General features: G+C 44.5%; 1 protein-coding gene across 2 annotated transcripts in view; it reads left to right on the top strand.

Moving 5' to 3' along the window:
- The window catches only part of LOC115155523 (contactin-associated protein-like 5), a 154444-nt gene that overhangs the window by 62805 nt on the left and 64932 nt on the right, over positions 1–26707 (top strand). The window contains exon 1 of one of the 2 annotated variants that reach the window (XM_029702204.1): positions 10218–10281. The exons of the other annotated variant lie outside the window; for it this stretch is intronic. Within the exon in view, the coding sequence (XP_029558064.1) occupies positions 10237–10281 (45 nt within the window). The 5' untranslated portion in view covers positions 10218–10236. Of the gene's footprint in view, positions 1–10217; positions 10282–26707 lie in introns of those variants that run through there. 2 annotated transcript variants of the gene reach the window in all.

Raw genomic sequence — 26707 nt, 5'->3', positions numbered from 1 at the left:
CTTCACCATACTGTCTGTGTGGGTGGACCATTTCAGTTTGTCAGTGATGTGTATGCTGAGGAACTTGAAGCTTTCCACCTTCTCCACTGCGGTCCCTTCGATGTAGATAGGGTGGTGCTCCCTCTGCTGTTTCCTGAAGTCCACAATCAGCTTTTTTGTTTTCTTGACATTAGGTGAGTGGTTATTTTTCCTGACACCACACTCCCAGGGCCCTTACCTCCTCCCTGTAGGCTGTCTCATCATTGTTGGTAATCAGGCCTACAACTGTTGTTTCGTCTGCAAACTTGATTATTGAGTTGGAGGCGTGTGTGGCCACGCAGTCATGGGTGAACAGTGAGTACAGGAGGGGGCTGAGCACGCATCCTTGTGGGACCCCAGTGTTGAGGATCAGCGAAGTGGAGGTGTTGTTTCCTACCTTCACCACCTAGGGGTGGCCCGTCAGGAAGTCCAGGACCCAGTTGCACAAGGTGGGGTTCAGGCCCAGGGCCTCGAGCTTAATGATGAGCTTGGAGGGTATTATGGTGTTGAATGCTGAGCTATAGTCAATGAACAGCATTCTTACATAGATATTCCTCTTGTCCAGATGGGATAGGGCAGTGTGCAGTGTGATGGCGATTGCATCGTCTGTGGATCTATTGGGGCGGTAAGCAAATTTAAGTGTGTCTAGGGTGTCAGGTAAGGCAGAGGTGATGTGATCCTTGACTAGTTTCTCAAAGCACTTCATGATGACAGTAGTGAGTGCTCCGTGGCGATAGTCATTTAGTTCAGTTACCTTTGCTTTTTGGGTAAAGGAACAATTGTGGACATCTTGAAGCATGTTGGGACAGCGGACTGGGATAGGGAGCGATTGAATATGTCGGTAAACACTCCAGCCAACTGGTCTGTGCATGCTCTGAGGACTCGGCTAGGGATGCCGTCTGGGCCGACAGCCTTGCGAGGGTTAACACGCTTAAACGGCTTACTCATGTCGGCCACAGAGAAGGAGAGCCCACAGTCCTTGGTAGCGGGCCGTGTCGGTGGCACTGTGTTAATCTATTTGACATTGAGATTAGAAATGATTCACTTTGTTTCTAAATGCTAACCTTGTAGCATAGGTCACAGGCTAATTCTGCCTACTGGGCATGTTTGAAAGGGTTAATGCGACATCAATTATATTACGTACCATAAAGTTCTAAAAGTGCTGATAACCATAAGATTTAACATTTATTTTTCATTGAACCTTTATTCTACCAGTAAATCTCATGAGGTTTGTTCTTCCGTTCTCCGAGAGACTTTGCCCTTAATAAAGAAGAGGTGAATGTCACTCTCATTCAAACCATGGTGCTGTGAAGGTTTCCGAGGTTCAACCCGCTCTTTATTCTCCATGAAAGGTGTCACTGATTCTTTTGATCTTGGCACACTGCACTTTTCAGAAACTTTTATTCCCTCCTGTGAATCAGACAGGGCACATTTTTTTTGGAGAATGGTATTCATTGACATGCTGCTGGTAATTGTCACCAGGTATCCAGGATCAAAGACACTGAGAGGCCAGAACAGCTGCAACATTGTCGTTGCTGCATACAAATGTGGAGGAAATAAAGACGTAAACAGGTTGTGCTTCGTAAAAACCTACGCTTCTTAAAGCTGTCGTGTCTTTGGCTATGCCGGATTAAGTGATATGACATGCTAACTTATAAAATTATTTCTCTGTAATTGATATTACCTGATTAAGCTAATCATGTAAATGTAATTAACTAGAAAGTCGGGGCACCACAGAAGAACGTTTATAGAGCTGTTATCCTCTGAATAAACTCTTAAAATACTTAGTAATATTTTACATCAATAGCAGTCAATCTTAACCCGTATGTTGTTTCAGTCTCATCATGAAAGTTGTAATTCTTGGTTATCTGCACGAACCCAGTCTTTACTAAAATCATCCATACATCAATTGTCTTAAAATCATTTATTTACTACACTAAGTAATTAACAGAAAACATACAAACAGTAATTATCGTCACACAGGATTGGTAGGGGAATGTGCCCTACTGGCTAACAAGCATGGCTGGTCTGTTAGACAATGGGTCATAAAACGGTAAGCTGAGAAGTTACACAGAGTTCATTAATATTAACAATTGAAGGCTCACTCATTCGGGAACAATTGTAATATCAATATATATTTACGCTCATGTGTCGTCGGGATTCGTGTTGGAGAGTTTTGTTCTGATGGAGAGTTTGTCAGCGTTCTCTCTCTCTCTCTCGGTTAGAATGGATCTGTCAGAGCGACATTCATGAATGTCGTCATAGAATGGATGTGGTTGGTCTTCGCGTTCGATGATATAATTTACTTAGCTGCAGACTAATAATTAATATCAAAGACTTGTTCTTATTCTGTCGATATCGATAGTAAAAGTTAACCACGTGGTATAGTTCACTTTCAGTAGAGTACTTGGCTGGTCAAACCTCTGGGCCAAACTCACGATGGAGTGTAGGCCTGGTCTGTAGAAATGTAAATCAGGGGGTCTTTTATAGTACCCAGAGAACAGGCTTGTCAAATGACGCCTGGTCCTGTATGTGTCCCTGGGGGCGTGCCTATGACTGAGCTAGACTTGGTTACAGAAATATAATTCTATCACATTAACATCAGTACATAGCATCTCAATGTATTACAAATAGCTTTATCCTTAATAATACATTGTATACACCCATGTGGATTCAGTCTCATCGCTGAGGCTATCCTGTAGACCGTTTTAGGGTAATATGGCTATATTGTCTCTTCTGAGTATCACAAAATTGTACCAAGCGGATCAGTTCGTAGCTGGAGTCTTCATCAATCTTCCATATCTTCTCCAGAACACACATGTCGCTAGGTTCTCCAATTCTATGAGTTGGAAGAATTTCCTTTGTCTCTCTATGAAACATGTTGTAGTAGATTCTCCTCTTGGAATTTTTACAACCCTGGGTTGGGGGGGAAGGTAGGTTGGGTGATGGTACAAAGGGGAGGGGGTCAACTGTCCTTCCTGTACCCAAAGAGGCCAACGTCATGACAAAGCCATCTTTTATCTCACAGTTTAGGTCACACATTTGTTTTGAACCTTGATTAACAGGTCACATATTATGTAATAGGAGATTTGTTAAGTATGCATTGAGGCCTTATGAAAGGCTTCATTAAGCATTCATAAGTTATACTTGGTTTAAAGTGCGACGATAAACAGACTAACAAACCTATTAGTGTTGAGTGCTGCTCGCAGGCTCTCATTACCCCTGATTGAACACATGACCATATACATCAGAACACAAACTCCCTCTACTTCTGTTCATCCCTTATTTCCAGCTCTCTAGTCTTCCATTACATGCAGGCTTGAGCAGCCCACAGGCCATTCAATATGTAGTCTATTACCATGTGGAAATTGGTTAGCTTTAGAGCATGGTCTAATGGTCAATGTAGAACGTCTATGACCCCAATATGATGTACTATCTGACTCCATTATTATGTGAAGGTTATAGGCCCATAATTGTATCCACTGGGTATAGCCAACGTTGCAAGTCTTGCGTCTCCACTATGACATACAAAACCTACAGTTGAAGTTGGAAGTTTACATAAACCTGAGCCAAATATATTTCAACTCAGTTTTTCACAATTCCTGACATTTAATCCAAGTAAAAATTCCCTGTTTTAGGTCAGTTAGGATCACCACTTAATTTTAAGAATATGAAATGTCAGAATAATAGTATAGAGAATTATTTATTTAATCACATTCTCAGTGGGTCAGAAGTTAACATACACTCAATTATTATGTGGTAGCATTGCCATTAACTTGGGTCAAACATTTCGGGTAGACTTCCACAAGCTTCCCAAAATAAATCGGGTGAATTTTGGCCCATTCCTCCTGACAGAGCTGGTGTAACTGAGTCAGGTTTGTAGACCACTTTGCTCGCACACGTTTTTTCAGTTCTGCCCACAAATTTTCGATAGGATGGAGGTCAGGGCTTTGTGATGGCCACTCCAATACCTTGACTTTGTTGTCCTTAAGCCATTTTGCCACAACTTTGGAAGTATGCTTGGGGTCATTGTCCATTTGGAAGACCCATTTGCGACCAAGCCTTAACTTCGTGACAGATGTCCTGAGATGTTGCTTCAATATATCCACATAATTTTTTCCTGCCTCATGATGCCATCTATTTTGTGAAGTGCACCAGCCCTCCTGCAGCAAAGCAACCCCACAACATGATGCTGCCACGGTTGGGATGGTGTTCTTCAGCTTGCAAGCCTCCCCCTTTTTCCTCCAAACATAAAGATGGTCATTATGGCCAAACAGTTCTATTTTTGTTTCGTCAGAACAGAGGACATTTCTCCAAAAAGTACAATCTTTGTCCCCATGTGCAGTTGCAAACCGTAGTCTGGATTTTTGATGGCATTTTGGAGCAGTGGTTTCTTCCTTGCTGAGCGGCCTTTCAGGTTATGTCAATATAGGACTTGTTTTACTGTGGATATAGATACTTTTGTACCTGTTTCCTCCAGCATCTTCACAAGGTCCTTTCCTGTTCTGGGATTGATTTGCACTTTTTGCCAAAGTACGTTCATCTCTAGGAGACAGAACGCATCTCCTTCCTGAGCGGTATGACGGCTGCGTGGTCCCATGGTGATTATTCTTGCGTACTATTGTTGGTACAGATGAACATGGTACATTCAGGCGTTTGAAAATTGTTCCCATGTATGTACCAGACTTGTGGAGGTCTACAATTTGTTTTTTGAGGTCTTGGCTGATTTCTTTTGATTTTCCCATGATTGCAATCAAAGAGGCACTGAGTTTGAAGGGAGGCCTTGAAATACATCCACAGGTACACCTCCAATTGACTCAAATTATGTCAATTAATCTATCAAGAGCTTCTAAAGCCATGACATCATTTTTGTGGAATTTTCCAAGCTGTTTAAAGGCACAGTCAACTTAGTGTATGTAAACTTCTGACCCACTGGAATTGTAATACAGTGAATTATAAGTGAAATAATCTGTCTGTAAACAATTGGTGAAAAAATTACTTGTGTCATGCATAAAGTAGATGTCCTAACCGACTTGCCAAAACTATAGTTTGTTAAAACCTCTTGAGCGTCTCATCCCGTTAGCGGGATCATTTTCCAGCGAAAAACTCCTAGCGACATTAGCATAACGAAATTCAATATTTTTTTTTTTCAAATATAGGACTGTCTCATATCGTTTTATAGATACACCTCTCTTGAATCGACCCTCGTCGTCCGATTTCAAAAAGGTTTTACAGGAAAAGCACAACATTAGATTATGTTAGAGGAGTACATGGTAAAAGTAGCATCATTTGAATTTTCCGACCAACCACATGCATCACAAATAACCAAAAAACAGCTAAATGCAGCACTAACCTTTAACAAACTTCATCAGATGACACACCTAGGACATCATGTTACACACAGCATGCATTCTTTTGTTCAATAAAGGTCATATTTCTATATAAAAACAGCATTTTACATCGGCGTCTGACGTTGGCTAACTATTTTCCCATAAAATGCGTCCCGGGAAACAGTGCTGCAATTTACTAAATTACTATTCGAAAACGATTTTTTTTATTTTATATTGTCAATCTAAGATTTATAGATGAATATCTCTTGAAAACACCTGTCATAACAGATTTTAAATTAACTTTACAGGGTAATCACACTTTGAGATAAAAGGGGATGCGATACTCAGAAAATGAGCTAGAAAACCTAGCTCGGCGCCATCTTGGAACAACCGCATATCACATCTGATCTTGTATAATATTGTCAATAATCCCTTACCTTTAGTTGTCTTCATCAGAAAGCACTTCCAGGAATCCCAGGTCCACGACAAATGTATTTTCGGTCGAAAAAGTCCATCCTTTATGTTCCATTAGCTTGCTGTTATTAGCGTGTCTGAAGGCTGTATCCAAATGTTGATCCGGGCGTGGGACTGCGGTTTCGAAAAATAACTTTTTTCCCTCCTTTAGGTTCGTTCAAACATGTCAAACGTTGTATAACATTAATCTTCAGGGCCTGTTTCAACAAGAGAGCCAATAAGATTCGAGTGGGACGATTGCATTGTGTTTCAAAACGTTTCCAAAGGTGGGGGAAGACACGGCCGCCGACGTCACAATGCTGATGGCCCTCCTACTGTGACCAATTGCCACACCGTCTCCTTCACTGAGTTTCGACAGTAGAAGGCTCAAAACACTTTGTAAAGACTGGGGACATCTAGTGGAAGCAATAGAAAGTGCTCAATGAATGATATCTCACGTTGTGAATAACAGGCAAAGCTGTGAAGTCGAGTCCACAATTCAGAATCCCACTTCCTCTTTCAATCGGTCTCGGGGTTTTGACTGCCATATGAGTTCTGTTATACTCACAGACACCATTCAAACAGTTTTAGAAACTTTAGGGTGTTTTCTATCCATATAAAATAAGTATATGCATGTCCTAGCTTCTGAGTTTGATTAGTAGGCCGTTGAAAATGGGAACGAATTTTTTTCAAAATGCGCTGTGGCGCCCCCTATCCTAGGGTAATGTCAAGAGGTTAAAAATACATTTGTGGAGTGGTTGAAAAATGAGTTTTAAAAACTCCTGGTAACCCATTCCAATCACCAGGCGCACGGCTGTCCATTTGCAATATGTTTCAATGGGCATTTACATTCACGAAATTGACATGCTCAAAAATACTGCAGAAATGCAAAATTGACTGGCCCGATGAACTCGGGATAGCCGGGCAGTGATAGTGGTTCCTCTCTATCGCTCGATGGTGACATGAGAGAAGTGGGACTCTGTCGTTTTTTAACGATTTTTTGAAAAACCTCCAAAATGACCAGGGGCACCCCCTATTGGATGGGCATCCCCCTACCCGTGCCATTTTTTGCACATTTTAAGAATGTGCTCCTGGTAACCTGTTCCAATCACCAGGCGCCCAGCTGTCCATTTGCAATATGTTTCAATGGGCATTTACCATCACGAATTTGACATGCTCAAAAATACTGCAGAAATGCAAAACTGACTGGCCCGATGAACTCTGGATGGCCGGGCAGTGATAGTGGTTCCTCTCCATCGCCCTTTGGTGTTGATTTCAGAATGTCAATTTGGTGATGGTCTATCACTGTTTAACATATTGCAAATGGACAAAAGTCAGCCAGCAAGTCACCATCCATCAGTCAATTAGATATCATTCTGACTCCAAACCGATACAAACTGACACCACACCCACTTTTTTCAACCCACTTTTTCCAACTCGTTTAGAAGTCAACTATCACATATTTCAGAGTAGGCCCAAAATTCACAGCGCCTTCAGTTTAAACCATAATAAAAACATCAAACACGTAGTTACCTTCTAGCTGTGGGTCCAGTTCTGACATTATGTGTAGGCCTAGCTAAGTCAACCCCGAATCCCAAGTTTCGGCTCGATAAGTCATTTGGAGCCCGAGTAGCGACCTTAATTGGTGCTGAAGATGCACATTATCCGGGCGTTGCTACGGGGTCCTTGAATGAGCTATCAGACAGAAATGTTGGGGTCCGTCTCTATGGGCCGAGGCGGTTTCAATGCACCTAGTCTTGCGACTCTGGGACTTTTCTAAATGTCGTCATTTTCATGATGGTCAAAATTAATTGAAGTTATTGCAAATGTACGAGGCTGTTTCTCGGTCTGAGAACCTTCTAGAGCGACATAACTCACCGTGCACTATCGACTTGAGGTCTAAAACAGGTTTCTAAAGTTTCAGAGCTCTAGGTCTGACGGTTCTTTGACAGTTCAAACAAAGGTAACTATTGCAGGCTCTGTGTGTCTCTAAGCCCCACACTGTGTCACTCCATTCTTGTTGTGTGTGTGTGTATGTGTGTGAGTTTTTCTTGGAAATATGATGGGATAAATAACTGATTTACAGTTCATGAGGGTAGCCTAATCACACATTTGAAGTTTTGGAAAGATCTGACTTTTTTTACCCTTCGAAACAGCCCCTATGACCCCAATTGAAGGCACTTCCGGTTGGCACAGGAAGCTAAAAGTAAACACATATCTCCACTGGGGTAGGCTTTTACAGAATCCTGAGTTTAAAGTCTTTACGTTAAGAACTGACTGATTTACACACGGTTGAATGCAGTGTTTATCACAAACTGCAGGTTGGGGATATCAAACCACCTTTAGGGTGAATTTAACCACTTCCGGGTGCTCCAGGAAGCTTAGAATCGATGCAGGTAGACCTCATAGTAGCCTGATGAAGTGTCATCGAAGACTGGTTCATAAGGCAATCATAACCCACATAGGCTTCAGGTTGAATTAAGGGTAGCAGGCAATGTATTCCTATGGGGAGAGATGTCATGTGAGATGAAAAAACCCTGTTTTCACTATTAAGCGTTAATGCCACACGGTCAAGGTTAGGCTTGCACAGATCGGGAGGACCTTAGGAACATTCCTGAGGTAGAATTGTGCTTCTAACCCTAACGGTTCTCTCGCTGTCACCCAAAAGGTGGTCCAGGCTTCATTATGGGCTTACTTTTTTTCACGGTCGCTGCGCTCAGACCGAGCGAGCCAAGGTCAAGCGGGGCATCTCGTTGAACTCGGCACAGCCTAGAGGTTATGGTAATGCAATTGCAGGCTCTGTGTGTCTTTAAGCCCCGCGCTGTGCCACTCCATCCTTTATGTGTGTGTGAGAGTTTTCTCTTTGACATCTGTTGGGAGAAATGGCTGATTTACAGTTCATGAGCGTTACCTAGTCACACATGATTTTTTGGAAAGATCTGACCTTTTTAACCCTTCGAAACAGCCCCTATGACACCATTTTAAGGCACTTTCGGTTGACATAGGAAGCTGAAAGTGAAGACATATCCTCCTTGGCGTAGGCTCTTACAGAATATTGAGTTTTAAGTCTACGTTAAGAACTGACTTATTTACAGAGGGTTGAATGAGTGTGTGTTATTTCAGAAAGTCACAGAAAATCACAGAAATCTTGCAGAGTTCCGAAACCCGCCTTAACGGATTCGTCTGAACATGCTGCAACTGGATCTGTAACTTTTTTGAAACAAAAAAAATTCTTTGAGCATCACCAATTGTACATTGTACGATTTCTTTTAAATTACGATAGATAAATGGCTGGTTCTTTTTTTCCTGACACCGTAGGTTCATGTACTTTGACGTGAAGCGGTCAAATTTGCGCTCTATTTTCGTTTTTTGACCTTTAATCCCAGAAAAATGACCTTAACTCAAAAAGCGTTGAGGCCTCGACGCCATCTTAATTCTGGGCTAACAGCCCATTAGTCCAAACCTATGCTCACTAAGTTTCGTCTTTGAAGTCTTTTCCTTTTAGGAGAAATGGCCATGATGTGATTGGGGATGTTTTGGACATTTGTAATATGATTCCATTCGCCATCTGCTGGAGTTTACCGGGACAGCGGAAAAAGGACCAAAATTTGAACATTTTATAAAACGGAAACCGAATGTCTGAAAGACTTCGTACGATGACTTCCCGGAAGATCATAAATTAAATGACTTACATTGTGTTTGCCAATGCCCCTAAGATCATGTACATTTGATGTAGCATTATGGCGACTCATGGTAGGGATTGACTGAGCTGGTCTTGGATCATTTACCAGTCATTGTTTCAATGCAGCCTTGAAGTGCGTGGACAGAGTCCAGGAGCCTAGATGATTTGGATGGACTCCATCATTCCTGGTGAGTATCTTCTGTTTCCAGAAGATGTCAAAGTTATCAATAAAAGTGACTCCAGCAGCCAGATGTGTAGTGCCAGCAGTCTGCTGAACCTTTCACACCTGTGGCTCAACGATGGTACTGGACCTGAAATTATTGGTGATTTTTTGGAGTCGTTTAATGCTAAAAGAAAATAAATTTTCAAATGTTCCGAGCTAGTTTGACCCCATATGGACTATGACAGTGTCAGCTCCCGGCATCTGTTGTAGAAGAGTCAGAAGCAGCCTGGTTATGTCCTGTACTCGTGTTCCTGGGTAGCACCGGGTTTTTGCCTTGGGGACTGAGATCTCACCATAGAGCTGCCAATGATGATAGCTGGTGATGTTGAATGTGCCAGTCTCTCAGGCAGCCTCACGGTCTGGTGAGGCTGGGAGCTCCGAGGATCTGAACCTGAGGTAGAAGCCACCGGAGAGGGAGACAGAGCAGAGGACGAAGACGCCGGAACCTCTGGATCCAGGGTGGCAAAGCTGTTTCTGGTCTGTGTCAGTTCTGGGTTCAACATCTCCATGGAGTCCCCCATTGCCAGAGGATGCCTGTAACGGTTGTTGCAAGGAGAGGACCAAGGTGCAGCGTGGTATGTATTCATGATGTTTATTATTTCTGAACACTGAATCAAAAACAAAGTGGAACAAAAACGCAACAGCTCTGTCAGGTGAACACACAAGACAGAAAACAACTACCCAAAAAAACCCTGTGGGAAAAGGCTACTAAGTATGGCTCCAAATCAGACACAACGATAGACAGCTGTCCCTGATTGAGAGCCATACCCAGCCAAAACAAAGAAATACACAAAACATAGAAAACGGAACACTTAGATTGCCCACAAGTGACCTTAATTTAACTAATTATGTGACTTCTGAAGGTAATTTGTTGCACAAGATCTTACATTTACATTACATTTAAGTCATTTAGCAGACGCTCTTATCCAGAGCGACTTACAAATTGGTGCATTCACCTATAATATCCAGTAGAACAAACACTTTACAATAGTGCATCTAAATCCTTTAAAGGGGGGGGGTTAGAAGGATTACTTTATCCTTTCCCAGGTATTCCTTAAAGAGGTGGGGTTTCAGGTGTCTCTGGAAGGTGGTGATTGACTCCGCTGTCCTGGCATCGTGAGGGAGATTGTTCCACCATTGGGGTGCCAGAGCGGCGAACAGTTTTGACTGGGCTGAGCGGGAACTGTGCTTCCTCAGAGGTAGGGAGGCGAGCAGGCCAGAGGTGGATGAACGCAGTGCCCTTGTTTGGGTGTAGGGCCTGATCAGAGCCTGAAGGTACGGAGGTGCCGTTCCCCTCACAGCTCCGTAGGCAAGCACCATGGTCTTGTAGCGGATGCGAGCTTCAACTGGAAGCCAGTGGAGAGAGCGGAGGAGCGGGGTGACGTGAGAGAACTTGGGAAGGTTGAACACCAGACGGGCTGCGGCGTTCTGGATGAGTTGTAGGGGTTTGATGGCACAGGCAGGTAGCCCAGCCAACAGCGAGTTGCAGTAATCCAGACGGGAGATGACAAGTGCCTGGATTAGGACCTGCGCCGCTTCCTGTGTGAGGCAGGGTCGTACTCTGCGAATGTTGTAGAGCATGAACCTACAGGATCGGGTCACCGCCTTGATGTTAGTGGAGAACGACAGGGTGTTGTCCAGGATCACGCCAAGGTTCTTAGCACTCTGGGAGGAGGACACAAGGGAGTTGTCAACCGTGATGGCGAGATCATGGAACGGGCAGTCCTTCCCCGGGAGGAAGAGCAGCTCCGTCTTGCCGAGGTTCAGCTTGAGGTGGTGATCTGTCATCCACACTGATATGTCTGCCAGACATGCAGAGATGCGATTCGCCACCTGGTTGTCAGAAGGGGGAAAGGAGAAGATTAATTGTGTGTCGTCTGCATAGCAATGATAGGAGAGACCGTGTGAGGATATGACAGAGCCAAGTGACTTGGTGTATAGCGAGAATAGGAGAGGGCCTAGAACAGAGCCCTGGGGGACACCAGTGGTGAGAGCACGTGGTGCGGAGACAGCTTCTCGCCACGCCACCTGGTAGGAGCGACCTGTCAGGTAGGACGCAATCCAAGCGTGGGCCGCTGCGGAGATGCCCAGCTCGGAGAGGGTGGAGAGGAGGATCTGATGGTTCACAGTATCAAAGGCAGCAGATAGGTCTAGAAGGATGAGAGCAGAGGAGAGAGAGTTAGCTTTAGCAGTGCGGAGAGCCTCCGTGACACAGAGAAGAGCAGTCTCAGTTGAATGCCCAGTCTTGAAACCTGACTGATTAGGATCAAGAAGGTCGTTCTGAGAGAGATAGCAGGAGAGCTGGCCAAGGACGGCACGTTCAAGAGTTTTGGAGAGAAAAGAAAGAAGGGATACTGGTCTGTAGTTGTTGACATCGGAGGGATCGAGTGTAGGTTTTTTCAGAAGGGGTGCAACTCTCGCTCTCTTGAAGACGGAAGGGACGTAGCCAGCGGTCAAGGATGAGTTGATGAGCGAAGTGAGGTAGGGGAGAAGGTCTCCGGAAATGGTCTGGAGAAGACAGGAGGGGATAGGGTCAAGTGGGCAGGTTGTTGGGCGGCCGGCCGTCACAAGACGCGAGATTTCATCTGGAGAGAGAGGGGAGAAAGAGGTCAAAGCACAGGGTAGGGCAGTGTGAGCAGGACCAGCGGTGTCGCTTGACTTAGCAAACGAGGATCGGATGTCGTCAACCTTCTTTTCAAAATGGTTGACGAAGTCATCCGCAGTGAGGGAGGAGGGGGGGAGGGGGAGGAGGATTCAGGAGGGAGGAGAAGGTAGCAAAAAGCTTCCTAGGGTTAGAGGCAGATGCTTGGAATTTAGAGTGGTAGAAAGTGGCTTTAGCAGCAGAGACAGAAGAGGAAAATGTAGAGAGGAGGGAGTGAAAGGATGCGAGGTCCGCAGGGAGGCGAGTTTTCCTCCATTTCCGCTCGGCTGCCCGGAGCCCTGTTCTGTGAGCTCGCAGTGAGTCGTCGAGCCACGGAGCAGGAGGGGAGGACCGAGCCGGCCTGGAGGATAGGGGACAGAGAAAATCAAAGGATGCAGAGAGGGAGGAGAGGAGGGTTGAGGAGGCAAAATCAGGAGATAGGTTGGAGAAGGTTTGAGCAGAGGGAAGAGATGATAGGATGGAAGAGGAGAGAGTAGCAGGAGAGAGAGAGCAAAGGTTGGGACGGCGCAATACCATCCGAGTAGGGGCAGAGTGAGAAGTTTTTGATGAAAGCGAGAGGGAAAAGGATACAAGGTAGTGGTCGGAGACTTGGAGAGGAGTTGCAATGAGATTAGTGGAAGAACAGCATCTAGTAAAGATGAGGTCAAGCGTATTGCCTGCCTTGTGAGTAGGGGGGGAAGGTGAGAGGGTGAGGTCAAAAGAGGAGAGGAGTGGAAAGAAGGAGGCAGAGAGGAATGAGTCGAAGGTAGACGTGGGGAGGTTAAAGTCACCCAGAACTGTGAGAGGTGAGCCATCCTCAGGGAAGGAACTTATCAAGGCGTCAAGCTCATTGATGAACTCTCCAAGGGAACCTGGAGGGCGATAAATGATGAGGATGTTAAGCTTGAAAGGGCTGGTAACTGTGACAGCATGGAATTCAAATGAGGAGATAGACAGATGGGTCAGGGGAGAAAGAGAGAATGTCCACTTGGGAGAGATGAGGATTCCAGTGCCACCACCCCGCTGGCTCGATGCTCTAGGGGTATGCGAGAACACGTGGCCAGACGAGGAGAGAGCAGTAGGAGTAGCAGTGTTATCTGTGGTGATCCATGTTTCCGTCAGCGCCAGGAAGTCTAGGGACTGGAGGGTAGCATAGGCTGAGATGAACTCAGCCTTGTTGGGCGCAGACCGGCAGTTCCAGAGGCTGCCGGAGACCTGGAACTCCACGTGGGTCGTGCGCGCTGGGACCACCAGGTTAGAGTGGCAGCGGCCACGCGGTGTGAAGCGTTTGTATGGCCTGTGCAGAGGGGAGAGAACAGGGATAGACAGACACATAGTTGACAAGCTACAGAAGAGGCTACGCTAATGCAAAGGAGATTGGAATGACAAGTGGACTACACGTCTCGAATGTTCAGAAAGTTAAGCTTACGTTGCAAAAAATCTATTGACTAAAATGACGAAAATGATACAGTACTGCTGGCTGGTGGAGTAGGCTAGCTAGCAGTGGCTGCGTTGTTGACTTTGTTTGACCGTGTAGCTGGCTAGGTGTAGCTGGCTAGGTGACCTCGATAGTTTCAGTACTACACCTTGTCATGATACAAAAGCAACTTTGTAGCTAGCTAACATAACACTAATCAAGACGTTCCTTTGTAATGTATTTTAGTTTCTACAGTGTTACTAGTTGGCTGGGTTTGGAAAAATGGCGTCGCGGGGGACGTCAATAGCTGGCTAGCTAACCTCGGTAATTACTAAACTACACAATTATCAAGCTATGACAAAGACAACTATGTAGCTAGCTAGCCAACACTGCACTAGTCAAATCGTTCCGTTGTAAAGTATTGGTATCAACAGCGCTGCTAGTCGGTAACGGTTGGCTAGCTGTTTGCTAGCTAGCTAGCAGTGGATTAATGATGACTAGGTGTGTTGACTACGTCTGGCGTCGCGGCTGGCTACTTACTAATAATTACTCTAAACTACACAATTATCTTAGATGCAAAGACAACTAAGTAGCTGGCTCACTAACACTACACTAGTCAAGTCGTTCCGTTGTAATGTAATAGATAGTGCAGCTAGTCGGTGGAAGTTGGCTGGTTGGCTAGCTAGCAGTGTTGACTAGCTAGCTAGCAGTGATGACTACGTTAGGAGGACGAAGATAGCTAACTTCGATAATTACTCTAAGCTACACGATTGTCTTTGATACAAAGACGGCTATGTAGCTAGCTAAGAAAAGAAAAGAATTGCTCGGATCAAACAAATCAAACCGTTGTAATGTAGTGAAGTGTAATATTACCTGTGGAGTGAAGCGTAGTGCGACTGCTCGCTCCAAACCGGGCTTCATAGCAAAGGGGTGAATACATATGCACGCACCACTTTTCAGTTTACATTTATTTTATTTTTTTCATTTCACTTCACCAATTTGGACTATTTTGTGTATGTCCATTACATGTAATCCAAATAAATATATTTAAATTACAGGTTGTAATGCAACAAAATGGGAAAAACGCCAAGGGGGGTGAATACTTTTGCAAGGCACTGTATGTATGTATCAATGTATGTATCAATGTGACATCTAGATGGTTATCACTATTAGTTATTTATTGTGTAGGCTGCTATCCTACTTGAAATAAAAGTATGTGAGAGAACAAAATGGCCATGTTAGCTACCGCAAGGGCAACATGACCGTGATACACAAATAGGAAGAACCCTCAGGTTGGCAGGTACGTCGATACAACACCGGCTTATCGACTCGTCGCGCAGCCCAATCAGCCACGCAAAACGGTCATGAGAGGCAACGAATCTCCCCAATTAGCTGATTTGCTTTTCATACATCCACTCCATTCGACACACCTACTCGCCCATACTCCGCTCACCATATTGGGCTGCAGTGACCCATACTTGTATGATGAGGGCCAGCCCACCGAAACAACTATGCAAAAGGTATTACAAAGCAGTGCAGTGCAAGAGAGGTTTAGTTGCAAAACGACATGAAAAAAACAATTTACACATAACATTTGCATTGTAACGTTATTCTAATAGCAACTAAATTCAGAAAATAGTTTTTATTGACAATGACATGAATGTAGCGGAAAATAGACCTTTCCCTGTGGCTCAGTTGGTAGAGCATGGTGTTTGCAGCGCCAGCATGGTGTGTGCAATGCCAGGGTTGTGGCTTCGATTCCCACGGGGGGCCAGTACAACAACAAAAAAAATGCATGAAATTAAAAGTATACATTTTATGCATTCACTACTGTAAGTCGCTCTGGATAAAAGTGTCTGCTAAATGACTAAAATGTAAATGTAGAGAGTAAACAAATGTCAACGATGATGAAGGCCCGTGATGAAGATGCCTCTAATGACTTGCTGGCACCGAGGCCCAGCGTGATGACTCAATCATGATTTATGGCATTGTTTGAATGGCAGACCATCCATGGGCTTTCATAGGGGTCAAACACACCTTATCTGTGGTAACCTTGATGAAGAGACATTCCCACAGAAGTCCTAGTGTCACTGAAGCCAGGAGATGTGTGAAGACTGATGAAATTTGAAACAACGCAATTATATTGTCATGTTTGGATTGTTTCATGAGTTCATAAAGAGCTTTGAATTTTGATATGTTCCATTGTACTGTAAGTGCTATGGATGTATCGTTACAGGGAAACTGTTATCCAGTTCGTGGGATGGCGGATAGTTCAAAGAGGAGCAACACAGAGGTGTGCTCCTATCAAACAGTGTATCATGTATCGTACATACAATAGAGAATGCGTGTGAAGTGTTATGCTTTTTGTTTTAATGTTTTGGGCCATGCAAAGTAATGTTAATTAGACGATGGGAGATACTGGGATTCGGTGCTCTTGGAAGAATAAAAGTTGGGTTTAAAATGTCGATCATGGAGTAATTTGTAAACTGATCCCCTGATGTACAGTTGAAGTCGGAAGTTTATATAAAACTAGTTTTTCAACCACTCCACAAATGTCTTGTTAACAAACTATAGTTTTGGCAAGTCGGTTAGGACATCTACTTTGTGCATGACACAAGTCATATTTCCAACAATTGTTTACAGACAGATTATTTCACTTATAATTCACTGTATCACAATTCCAGTGGGTCAGAAGTTTACATACACTAAGTTGACTGTGCCTTTAAACAGCTTGGAAAATTCCAGAAAATGATGTCATGGCTTTAGAAGCTTCTGAAAGGCTAATTGACATAATTTGAGTCAATTGGAGGTGTACCTGTCGATGTATTTCAAGGCCTGCCTTCAAACTCAGTGCCTCCTTGCTTGACATCATGGGAAAATCAAAAGATCAGCCAAGACATCAGAAAATAAATTGTAGACCTCCACAAGTCTGGTTCATCCTCGGGAACAATTTACAAATGCCTGAAGGTACCACGTTCATCTGTTCAAACAATACTACGCAAGTATAAACACCATGGGACCACCCAGCCGTCATACCTCTCAGGAAGGAGACGGGTTCTGTCTCCTAGAAATGAATGTACTTTTTGTGCGAAAAGTACAAATCAATCCCGGAACAACAGCAAAGGACCTTGTGAAGATGCTGGAGGAAACAGGTACTAAAGTGTCTATATCCACAGTAAAACGAGTCCTATATCACACTGTCACACTGATATTGGCTATGTCACACTGATATTGGCTACTAGGTAGACTTCCCACTCCTTGCCAGACAGTAGTGCTTGTCAAGCGGGAGCAAAGGGCACTGTGTCCCAGTGTTGTTGCTGTTCATGCCCTCCCCATTTAGTATTACACTGTATGTACAGTGGCTTGCGAAAGTATTCACCCCCATTGGCATTTTCCTATTTTGTTGCCTTACAACCCGGAATTAAAATAGATTTTTGGGGGGTTTGTATCATTTGATTTACACAACATGCCAAGGGGGTGAATACACAACATTTACACAACACCACTTTGAAGATGCAAAATATTTTTCATTGTGAAACAGACAAGAAATAAGACAAAAAAAAAATTGAGCGTGCATAACTATTCACCCCCCCAACGTCAATACTTTGTAGAGGCACCTTTTGGGGAGCGTCGCTGTAGACTCTGGACTGGGGAGCGTCGCTGGAGGCTCTGGACTGAGGAGCTTCGCTGGAGGCTCTGGACTGAGGAGCGTCGCTGGAGGCTTCGTACTGGTGAGCGTCGCTGGAGGCTCTGGACTGAGGAGCGTCGCTGGAGGCTCCATAATGGTGAGTGTCGCTGGAGGCTCCATACTGGTGAGCGTTGCTGGAGGCTCCGGACTGAGGAGCGTCGCTGGAGGCTCTGGACTGAGGAGCGTCGCTGGAGGCTCTGGACTGAGGAGCGTCGCTGGAGGCTCCGTACTGGTGAGCGTCGCTGGAGGCTCTGGACTGAGGAGCGTCGCTGGAGGCTCCGTACTGGTGAGCGTTGCTGGAGGCTCCGGACTGAGGAGCGTCGCTGGAGGCTCTGGACTGAGGAGCGTCGCTGGAGGCTCTGGACTGAGGAGCGTCGCTGGAGGCTCCGTACTGGTGAGCGTCGCTGGAGGCTCTGGACTGAGGAGCGTCGCTGGAGGCTCCGTACTGGTGAGCGTTGCTGGAGGCTCTGGGCTGAGGAGTGTCGCTGGAGGCTCCGGACTGAGGAGCGTCGCCGGAGGCTCCGGACTGGGAAGCGTCATTATAGGTTCCGGACTAAGGACCGTTGCTGCAGGCTCCATGCACTGGATCATCTCTACAGGTTCCGCGCCATGGATTATTCCAACAGGCTTCTTGCCATGGATTATCCCTACAGGCTCCGGACCATGGATAATCCCTACAGGCTTCTTGCCATGGATTATCTCTAGAGGCTCCGGGCCATGGATTACCTCTGGGGCTTCGTGCCATGGAACATCCCTACAGGCTCCGGGCCATGGATCATCACTGCAGGCTTCGTGCCATGGATCATCTCTACAGGCTTCGGACCATAGATTATCACTGGAGGCTTTTCTCATGGAGCTGGAACAGGTCTCACCGGACTGGAGAGACGCACTGAGGACCGGGTGCGCAGAGCAGGCACCGGACGTACTGGGCTATGGAGGCGCACTGGACGGAAAGTGCGAGGATCAGGCACAGGACGTACTGGGCTATGGAGGCGCACTGGAGGTAGAGTGTGAGGAGCAGGCACAGGACGTACTGGGCTATGGAGATGCACTGGAGGGAGAGTGTGAGAAGCAGGCACAGGAAGTACTGGGCTATGGAGGCGCACTGGAGAGAGAGTGCGAGAGGCAGGCACATGCTCACCACAATAAGCACGGGGAGTTGGCTCAGGTCTTACCCCTGGCCCCATCAAACTACCCGTGTGCCCCCCCCAAAAATGTTTTGGGGCTGCCCCTCGTTCCTCCCCGGTAGGCTACGATACCTGTCTATTACCTGGCCACAAGTCCAGTTTCTCCTTTCGATCCAATCCTCATTAGACCAGGTATCCATCTCTGCCCGGGCACGCCGCTTGATCCAATCGTGGTGGGTAGTTCTGTAATGGCAGTCGTATAGAGGGGACCAAGGCGCGGCGTGTTGAGTGCTCATGATTATTATTTAATGAAAAAATGTAACACTTTACAAAGGAACAAAAACGACAGCAAACAGTTCCGTCAGGCAACAACCACAAAATGGAAAACAACTGCCCACAAAACACCATAGAAAAACCCCAACTTAAATATGATCTCCAATTAGAGACAACACAAACCAGCTGCCTCTAATTGGAGGTCATCCCAAAACTCAACATAGAAATAGAAGAACTAGAACTAAACATAGAAACAACAAACATAGACTGCCCACCCATATCACACCCTGACCTAACTACACAGAGAAAAAACAGCTCTCATAGATCAGAGCGTGACAGTGTGTGTGTGTGTGTGTGTATGCATGTGTCTGTGCCAATGTTTGTGTTGCTTCACAGTCCCGCTGTTCCATAAGGTGTTTTTTATGGGGGTTTTTTTAATCCAATTTTACTGCTTGCGTCAGTTACTTGATGTGGAATAGAGTTCCATGTAGTCATGGCTCTCCTCCACTTTCAGCCAGGAGAGATTAACATGCATATTATTAATATTAGCTCTCTGTGTACATCCAAGGACCAGCCGTGCTGCCCTGTTCTGAGCCAATTGCAATTTTCCTAAGTACTTTTTTGTGGCACCTGACCACACGACAGTAGTCAAGGTGCAACAAAACTGGGGCCTGTAGGACCTGCCTTGTTGATAGTGTTGTTAAGGAGGCAGAGCATCGCTTTATTATAGACAGACTTCTCCCCATCTTAGCTACTACTGTATCAATATGTTTTGACTATGACAGTTTACAATCTAGTGTTACTCCAAGCAGTATAGTCTCAAATCTCAAATTTCCACATTATTTATTACAAGATTTAGTTGAGGTTTCGGGTTTAGTGAGTGTTTTGTTATAAATACAATGTTTTTAGTTTTAGAAACATTTAGGGCTAACGCATTCCTGCCACCCACTCTGAAACTCTTTGTTGAGTGTTGCAGTCATTTCAGTCGCTGTAGTAGCTGACGTGTATAGTGTTGACTCATCCGCATACATAGAAACTCTGGCTTTACTCAAAGTCAGTGACATGTCGTTAGTAAAAATTGAAAAAAGCAAGGGGCATAAACAGCTACCCTGGGGAATTCCTAATTCTAACTGGATTATATTTGATAGGCTTCCATTAACCTGTCAAGGTGTAGGGGGCAGTATTTTCACGGACGGATGAAAAACGTACCCAAATTAAACTGGTTACTACTCTGGCCCAGAAACTTGCATATTATTAGTAGATTTGGATATGTCTGTGAGTATAACAGAACTCATATGGCAGGCAAAAACCTGAGAAAAATCCAACCAGGAAGTGGGAGATCTGAGAATTGTAGTTCTTCTTTTGAATCCCTATCGAAACTACAGTGTCTGTGGGGTCACGTTGCACTTCCTAAGGCTTCCATTGGCTGTCAAAAGACTTCAGAAAGTTTTTTCATCATTCTCCTGTAACCGGGCAGAGAATAGGAGCTCAGTCAATGAGTGGACTGCCTGGGGACCAAGGACTTGGTGATGCGCGAGCCCGATAGTACGCCCCTCCTTCTTTTTCTTCTGGAATGAATACGCTATTGTCCGGTTGGAATATTATCGCATTTTTACGTAAAAAAATACCATAAAGATTGATTGTAAACAACGTTTGACATGCTTCTACGAACGGTAATGGAACATTTTGACATTTCGTGTCTCAAATTACGCTCGCGCATTATGCCTTTGGATAGTGACCTGAACGCACGAACAAAACGGAGGTATTTGGACATAAATAAGGATTATTTTGAACAAAAACAACATTTCTTGTGGAAGTAGCAGTCCTGGGAGTGCATTCTGACGAAGATCAGCAAAGGTAAAAGAATATTTATTTGAGAAGAATATTTATTTGAGTTTAGGTGACCCCAGAACTTGGCGGGTGTCTGTATAGCTTGCTTTGATGGCGAGCTATGTACTCAGAATATTGAAAAATGTGCTTTCGCCGAAAAGCTATTTTAAAATCTGACAGCGATTGCATCAAGGAGTACTGTATCTATAATTCTTAAAATAATTGTTATGTATTTTGTCAATGTTTATGATGAGTATTTTTGTAAATTGATGTGCTCATTCACCGGAAGTTTTTGGTGGGAATACATTTTCTGAACATCACGCGCCAATGTAAAATGCTGTTTTTGGATATAAATATGAACTTTATCGAACAAAACATACATGTATTGTTTAACATGATGTCCTAGGAGTGTCATCTGATGAAGATCATCAAAGGTTAGTGCTTCATTTAGCTGTGTTTTGGGTTTTATTGACACATCTCCTTGCTTGGAAAATGGCTGTGTGGTTATTTTTGTCTTTGTAATCTCTTAACATAATCTGTTTTGTTTTCGCTGTAAAGCCTTTTTGAAATCGGACAATGTGGTTCGATTCAGGAGAAGTGTATCTTTAAAATGGTGTAAAATAGTCGTATGTTTGAGAAATTGAAATTATGATATTTTTGCTGTTTTGTATTTCGCGCCATGCTATTTCACTGGCTGTTGAATAGTGTGGGACGGTCACGTCCCACCTAGACCAGAGAAGTTAAAGAACACCCTCTGTGTTCTGTTAGACAAGTAACTCTTTATCCACATTATAGCAGGGGGTGTAAAGCCATAACACATACGTTTTTCCAGCAGCAGACAATGATCAATAATGTCAAAAGCTGCACTGAAGTCTAACAAGACAGCCCCCACAATCATTTTATCATCAATTTCTCTCAGCCAATCATCAGTCATTTGTGTAAGTGCTGTGCTTGTTGAGTGTCCTTCCCTATAAGCATGCTGAAATTCTGTTGTCAATATGTTTATTTTAAAATAGCATTGTATCTGGTCAAACACTATTTTTTCCAGATGTTTACTAAGGGTTGGTAAAAGGCTGATAAGTCAGCTATTTGAGCCAGTAAGGGAATACCCCCCTGAAATGGACAAAAATGATTGGGATCTTATTGGCACCGTACGAACCATATACACGATGTACAATACCACTCAAATGGACACCGTTTCATTCAAAACTTATTGCAAATGTCATATTGTCACACTCACTGTCCTCAAACTCCCTGTCGTAAATCAACCAAGGCGCAGCGTGCCTGTAATTCCACATCCTTTATTGAAGTGAAACCGAACAAAACAATAAACAGGTAAACAGAAATGAATGTGACGCAACTGTGGCGCACACAAAACACACACAGAAATAATAATTACCCACAAACACAGGTGGAGAAAAGGCTGCCTAAGTATGATTCCCAATCAGAGACAACGATAGACAGCTGCCTCTGATTGGGAACCATACCCGGCCAAAACAAAGAAATACGAAAACTAGATTGCCCACCCCACATCACACCCTGACCTAACCAAATAAAAACGTCTCTCTAATGCCAAGTGTCACACAGCAAAAATCCAACAGATGACTCCACGGTAAATTTTCATATTGCAAATGCACATCAAGTCAAGACCCAAGAGTCAAATTCTGAAAATTTGAAAAATATTGAAAAACATATCACTCCCTTAAATTGTCTGTCTGTCAACAATTGTTGGAAAAAATTACTTGTGTCATGCACAAAGTAGATTTCCTAACCGATTTGCCAAAACTATAGTTTGTTAACAAGAAATTTGTGGAGTGGTTGAAAAACGAGTTTTAATGACTCCAACCCAAGTGTATGTAATCTTCCGACTTCAACTGTACATTGATTGGTAGGATTATCTATAGTTAGATACTTGAAATGCTGCCTGAGACACCTTTGCTATTTGTCTCCATACTCGATAAATGGTGAAACAATATTTGTGATGGTGTTCTTTGTTCGAATGTATATGCAAGAAACTTATTATGGAAATCATGTCACACTCAGTCATAGTTAGTGTCACAAGGTGTATAGGAGGCGAAGTCAGGTGCAGGAGAGCAGAGTATAATGAACAGGCTTTTTTATAGTTCAAAACGGGAGCGTTACATAAATCAAACGCACTCAAAAAACGAAACATAAAAGGAAAGCGCGTAAATTAACACCACATAACATGAAACAATTACACACAAAACATGATGGGAAACAGGGTTAAATACAAGTAGCTTAATTGGGGAAATGAAAACCAGACAAATGGATATATGAAAAATGGAGCGGCGATGGCTAGAAAGCCGGTGACATCGATCGCCGAACGCCGCCCGAACAAGGAGAGGAGCAGACTTCGGCGGAAGTCGGGACAGTTAGTAGAATAATGAATGGATTGGGAAGATGTTGTCTCCGTCAACTTTTAGAAGGTTAGTAGGAAAGTTAATCATTTAAACTACTTAAATATACTCACATTCACTGAATATTTGGTATTTGAAACTCAAGCACTAATTTTCCAATTGATTGTTGTATAATCTTACAGGTTCTTTGTCATTCTCCATACTTTATAGTCCAATACATCCAACATTATGCATGCCCACTATGGTATTGGGCATCTGTTTTTTGAGAACTCGTCTGGTTTAGAAATCCAAATCTTATTGCATTGTACAACTGCTTTTAGAGAATATTGTATTGCAAAGTATGCTATATGTGTACCTATGCCATATGTGTTGGCTAATATGCAGCTGTCGTTTTAAAACCTCCATTCTAGCATACATGACACACACCTATCTATCCACATGGTTGCATTTGGGTTTCTATGCAAAGTATATGATTTAATGTTTTTCAGCCTGCAGCTAGTTACTTGAAATGACTATGGTACAGGTAACTCCCCGGAATAATATGTATTTGTAACCTACTAGTTTTCAAATTATGATAAGGTCACCATTTCGGTTGCCTACTGGCCCACTAGCTGTCCCCAAACAGGAATTAGTCTGTCCCTGATGCACATTTTTCAGCAGGAGAATTAGCAATGACTACGGTACAAGTTTAAATGTTGTATTATTTTATTTTAACATTTATTTAACTAGGCAAGTCAGTTAAGAACAAATTCTTATATACAATGATGGCCTACCAAAAGGCAAAAGGCCTCCTGCAGGGATGGGGGCTGGGATTAAAAATAAAAATACATTAAATACAAATATAGGACAAAACACACATCAAGAAAAAAGGGGCAATTCAACACTACATAAAGAGAGACCTAAGACGGCAACATAGCATGGCAGCAACACATGACAACACAGCATGGTAGCAACACAACATGACATCAACATGTTAGCAACACAACATGGTAGCAGCACAAAACAGGGTACAACCATTGTTGGGCACAGACAACAGCATAAAGGGCAAGAAGGTAGAGACAACAATACATGACGCAAAGCAGCCACAACTGTCAGTAAGAGTGTCCATGATTGAGTCTTTGAATGAAGAGATTGAGATAAAACTGTCCAGTTTGAGTGTTTGTTGCAGATCGTTCCAGTCGCTAGCTGCAGTGAACTGAAAAGACGACGATCCAGGGATGTGTGTGCTTTGGGGACCTTTAACAGAATGTGACTGGCAGAACGGGTGTTGTATGTGGAGGATGAGGGCTGCAGTAGATATCTCAGATAGGGGGGAGTGAGGCCTAAGAGGGTTTTATAAATAACAACAACCAGTGGGTCTTGCGACGGATATACAGAGATGACCTGTTTACAGAGGAGTATAGAGTGCAGTGATGTGTCCTATAAGGAGCATTGGTGGCAAATCTGATGGCCGAATGGTAAAGAACATCTAGTCGCTTGAGAGCACCCTTACCTGCTGATCAATATATTACATCTCCATAATTTAGCAGGGGTAGGATGGTCATCTGAGTCAGGGTTAGTTTGGCAGCTGGGGGGAAAGAGGAGCGATTACGATAGAGGAAACCAAGTCTAGATTTAACTTTAGCCTGCAGCTTAGATATGTGCTGAGAGAAGGACAGTGTACAGTCTAGCCATACTCCCATGTACTTGTATGAGGTGACTACCTCAAACTCTAAACCCTCAGAGGTAGTAATCACACCTGTGGGGAGGGGTGCATTCTTCTTATCCAACCACATTACCTTTGTTTTGGAGGTGTTCAGAACAAGGTTAAGGGCAGACAAAGCTTGTTGGACACTAAGAAAGCTTTGTTGTTGTAACAGTCTTCTCCTTCATCTGACGATATGTTAAAATCACTGTCAGAAAAGGTGGACCAATACGCAGCGGGTTGCGTGTTCATCATGATCATTTATTAAATAAACGTGAACACGAAAAAACAATAAACAAAAGAGAACGACAGACCGACAGTTTTACAGGCTAAGTACTTACATACAGCAGTGCAAAATCAACTACCCACAAAAACCCAAACCAAACACACACCTATATATATAGGACCCTCAATCAGAGGCAACTAGAAACACCTGCCTCCAATTGAGAGTCCAACACCCAAACCTAAACATAGAAAAACTAAACTAGACAGAACGTAGAAATACATACAAAACACAAACCCTCTGCCACGTCCTGACCAAAACTAATACAATTACTCCCTCTGCTGGTCAGGACGTGACAGTACCCCCCCCCCCCCCCCCCCCCAAAGGTGCAGACCCCGAATGCACCTAAAAGAAAAGACAAAAAACCCCAAACAACAAAAATATCCCCCTAAACTAAAGGGAGGGAAGGGAGGGTGGCTGCCGTCAATGACGGCACTGTGCTACACCCCCCCTCCCCAACCCACCTATATCGGAGGCGGCTCAGGTGCGGGACGTGGACCCCGCTCCACCCTCGGTGTCGCCCACTTAGGTAGCGCCCCTGGCCGCGTCGGAGGACTGGTGGGCGACCCTGACTGCGCCCGGCTGGCGGGCGACCCTGGCTGCGCTCACCTGGCTGATGACCCTGGCGGCTCCGGCCTGGCTGATGGCTCTGGCGGCTCCAGACTGTCTGGCGGCTCCAGACTGGCTGGCGGCTACAGACTGGCTGGCGGCTCTGGCGGCTCCAGACTGGCTGGCGGCTCCAGACTGGCTGGCGGCTCTGGCGGCTCCAGACTGGCGAGGCTGGGCTGACGCACTAGAAGCCTGATGCGTGGGGCTGGTACTGGACGTGCCAGCCTGGAGACACGCACCTCAAGGCTAGTGCGTGTAGCGGGAAACACTGGACCGTAGAGGCGCACTGGTGGTCTCGAGCGCAGGGCTGGCATCACCCCTACTGCTGGATGCCCACTTTCCCCTGGCACATGCGGGGCGCTGGTACTGCGCGTACCGGCCTGAAAATACCCGGCCTCGCCACAGTACCCATCACCCCAAAGCACGGGACCTGTCCAGTTCGTCTCTGGCCAAAAATGGTACGGGGAGCTGGCCTGGGGCTCTATCCTCGCCCCGCCAAACTGCCCTTGTGCCCCCCCAAAAAAAATTATTGGGGCTGCCTCTCGGGCTCCCTTACCAGCCGTGTTCCCCGGTCCTCGCCAGATTTCCTCCGCTGCTTGGTCCTGTTGTGGTGGGTAGTTCTGTAACGGCTGTCGAAGAGATGAGACCAAGGCGCAGCGGGTACCTGAATACTCATACTTTAATTTTATTATTTAAAGTGAGTAACGGGAAAAAACAAGAAACAGAATGACAGCTAACAGATTTGCAGGCTAAACAAACAGCAGTGCAAAATCAACTACCCACAAAAACCCAAACCAAACACACACCTATATATAGGACTCTCATTCAGAGGCAACTAGAAACACATGCCTCCAATTGAGAGTCCAACACCCAAACCTAAACTTGGAAAAACGAAACTAGACAGAACGTAGAAATACATACAAAACACAAACCCTCTGCTACGTCCTGACCAACACTAATACAATTACTCCCTCTGCTGGTCAGGACGTGACAGTTGTAGAGCGTTTAACACAAAACGTATCATCTGCATATAAATGGATAAATGGATAAATGGATAAATTGATGAGAGAG

The sequence above is a fragment of the Salmo trutta genome, chromosome 20 (assembly GCF_901001165.1).
Source record: "Salmo trutta chromosome 20, fSalTru1.1, whole genome shotgun sequence".
Classification (NCBI taxonomy): domain Eukaryota; kingdom Metazoa; phylum Chordata; class Actinopteri; order Salmoniformes; family Salmonidae; genus Salmo; species Salmo trutta.
Note: the sequence above shows the minus strand (reverse complement) of the source record. Positions and strands in the feature narration are given on the sequence as shown.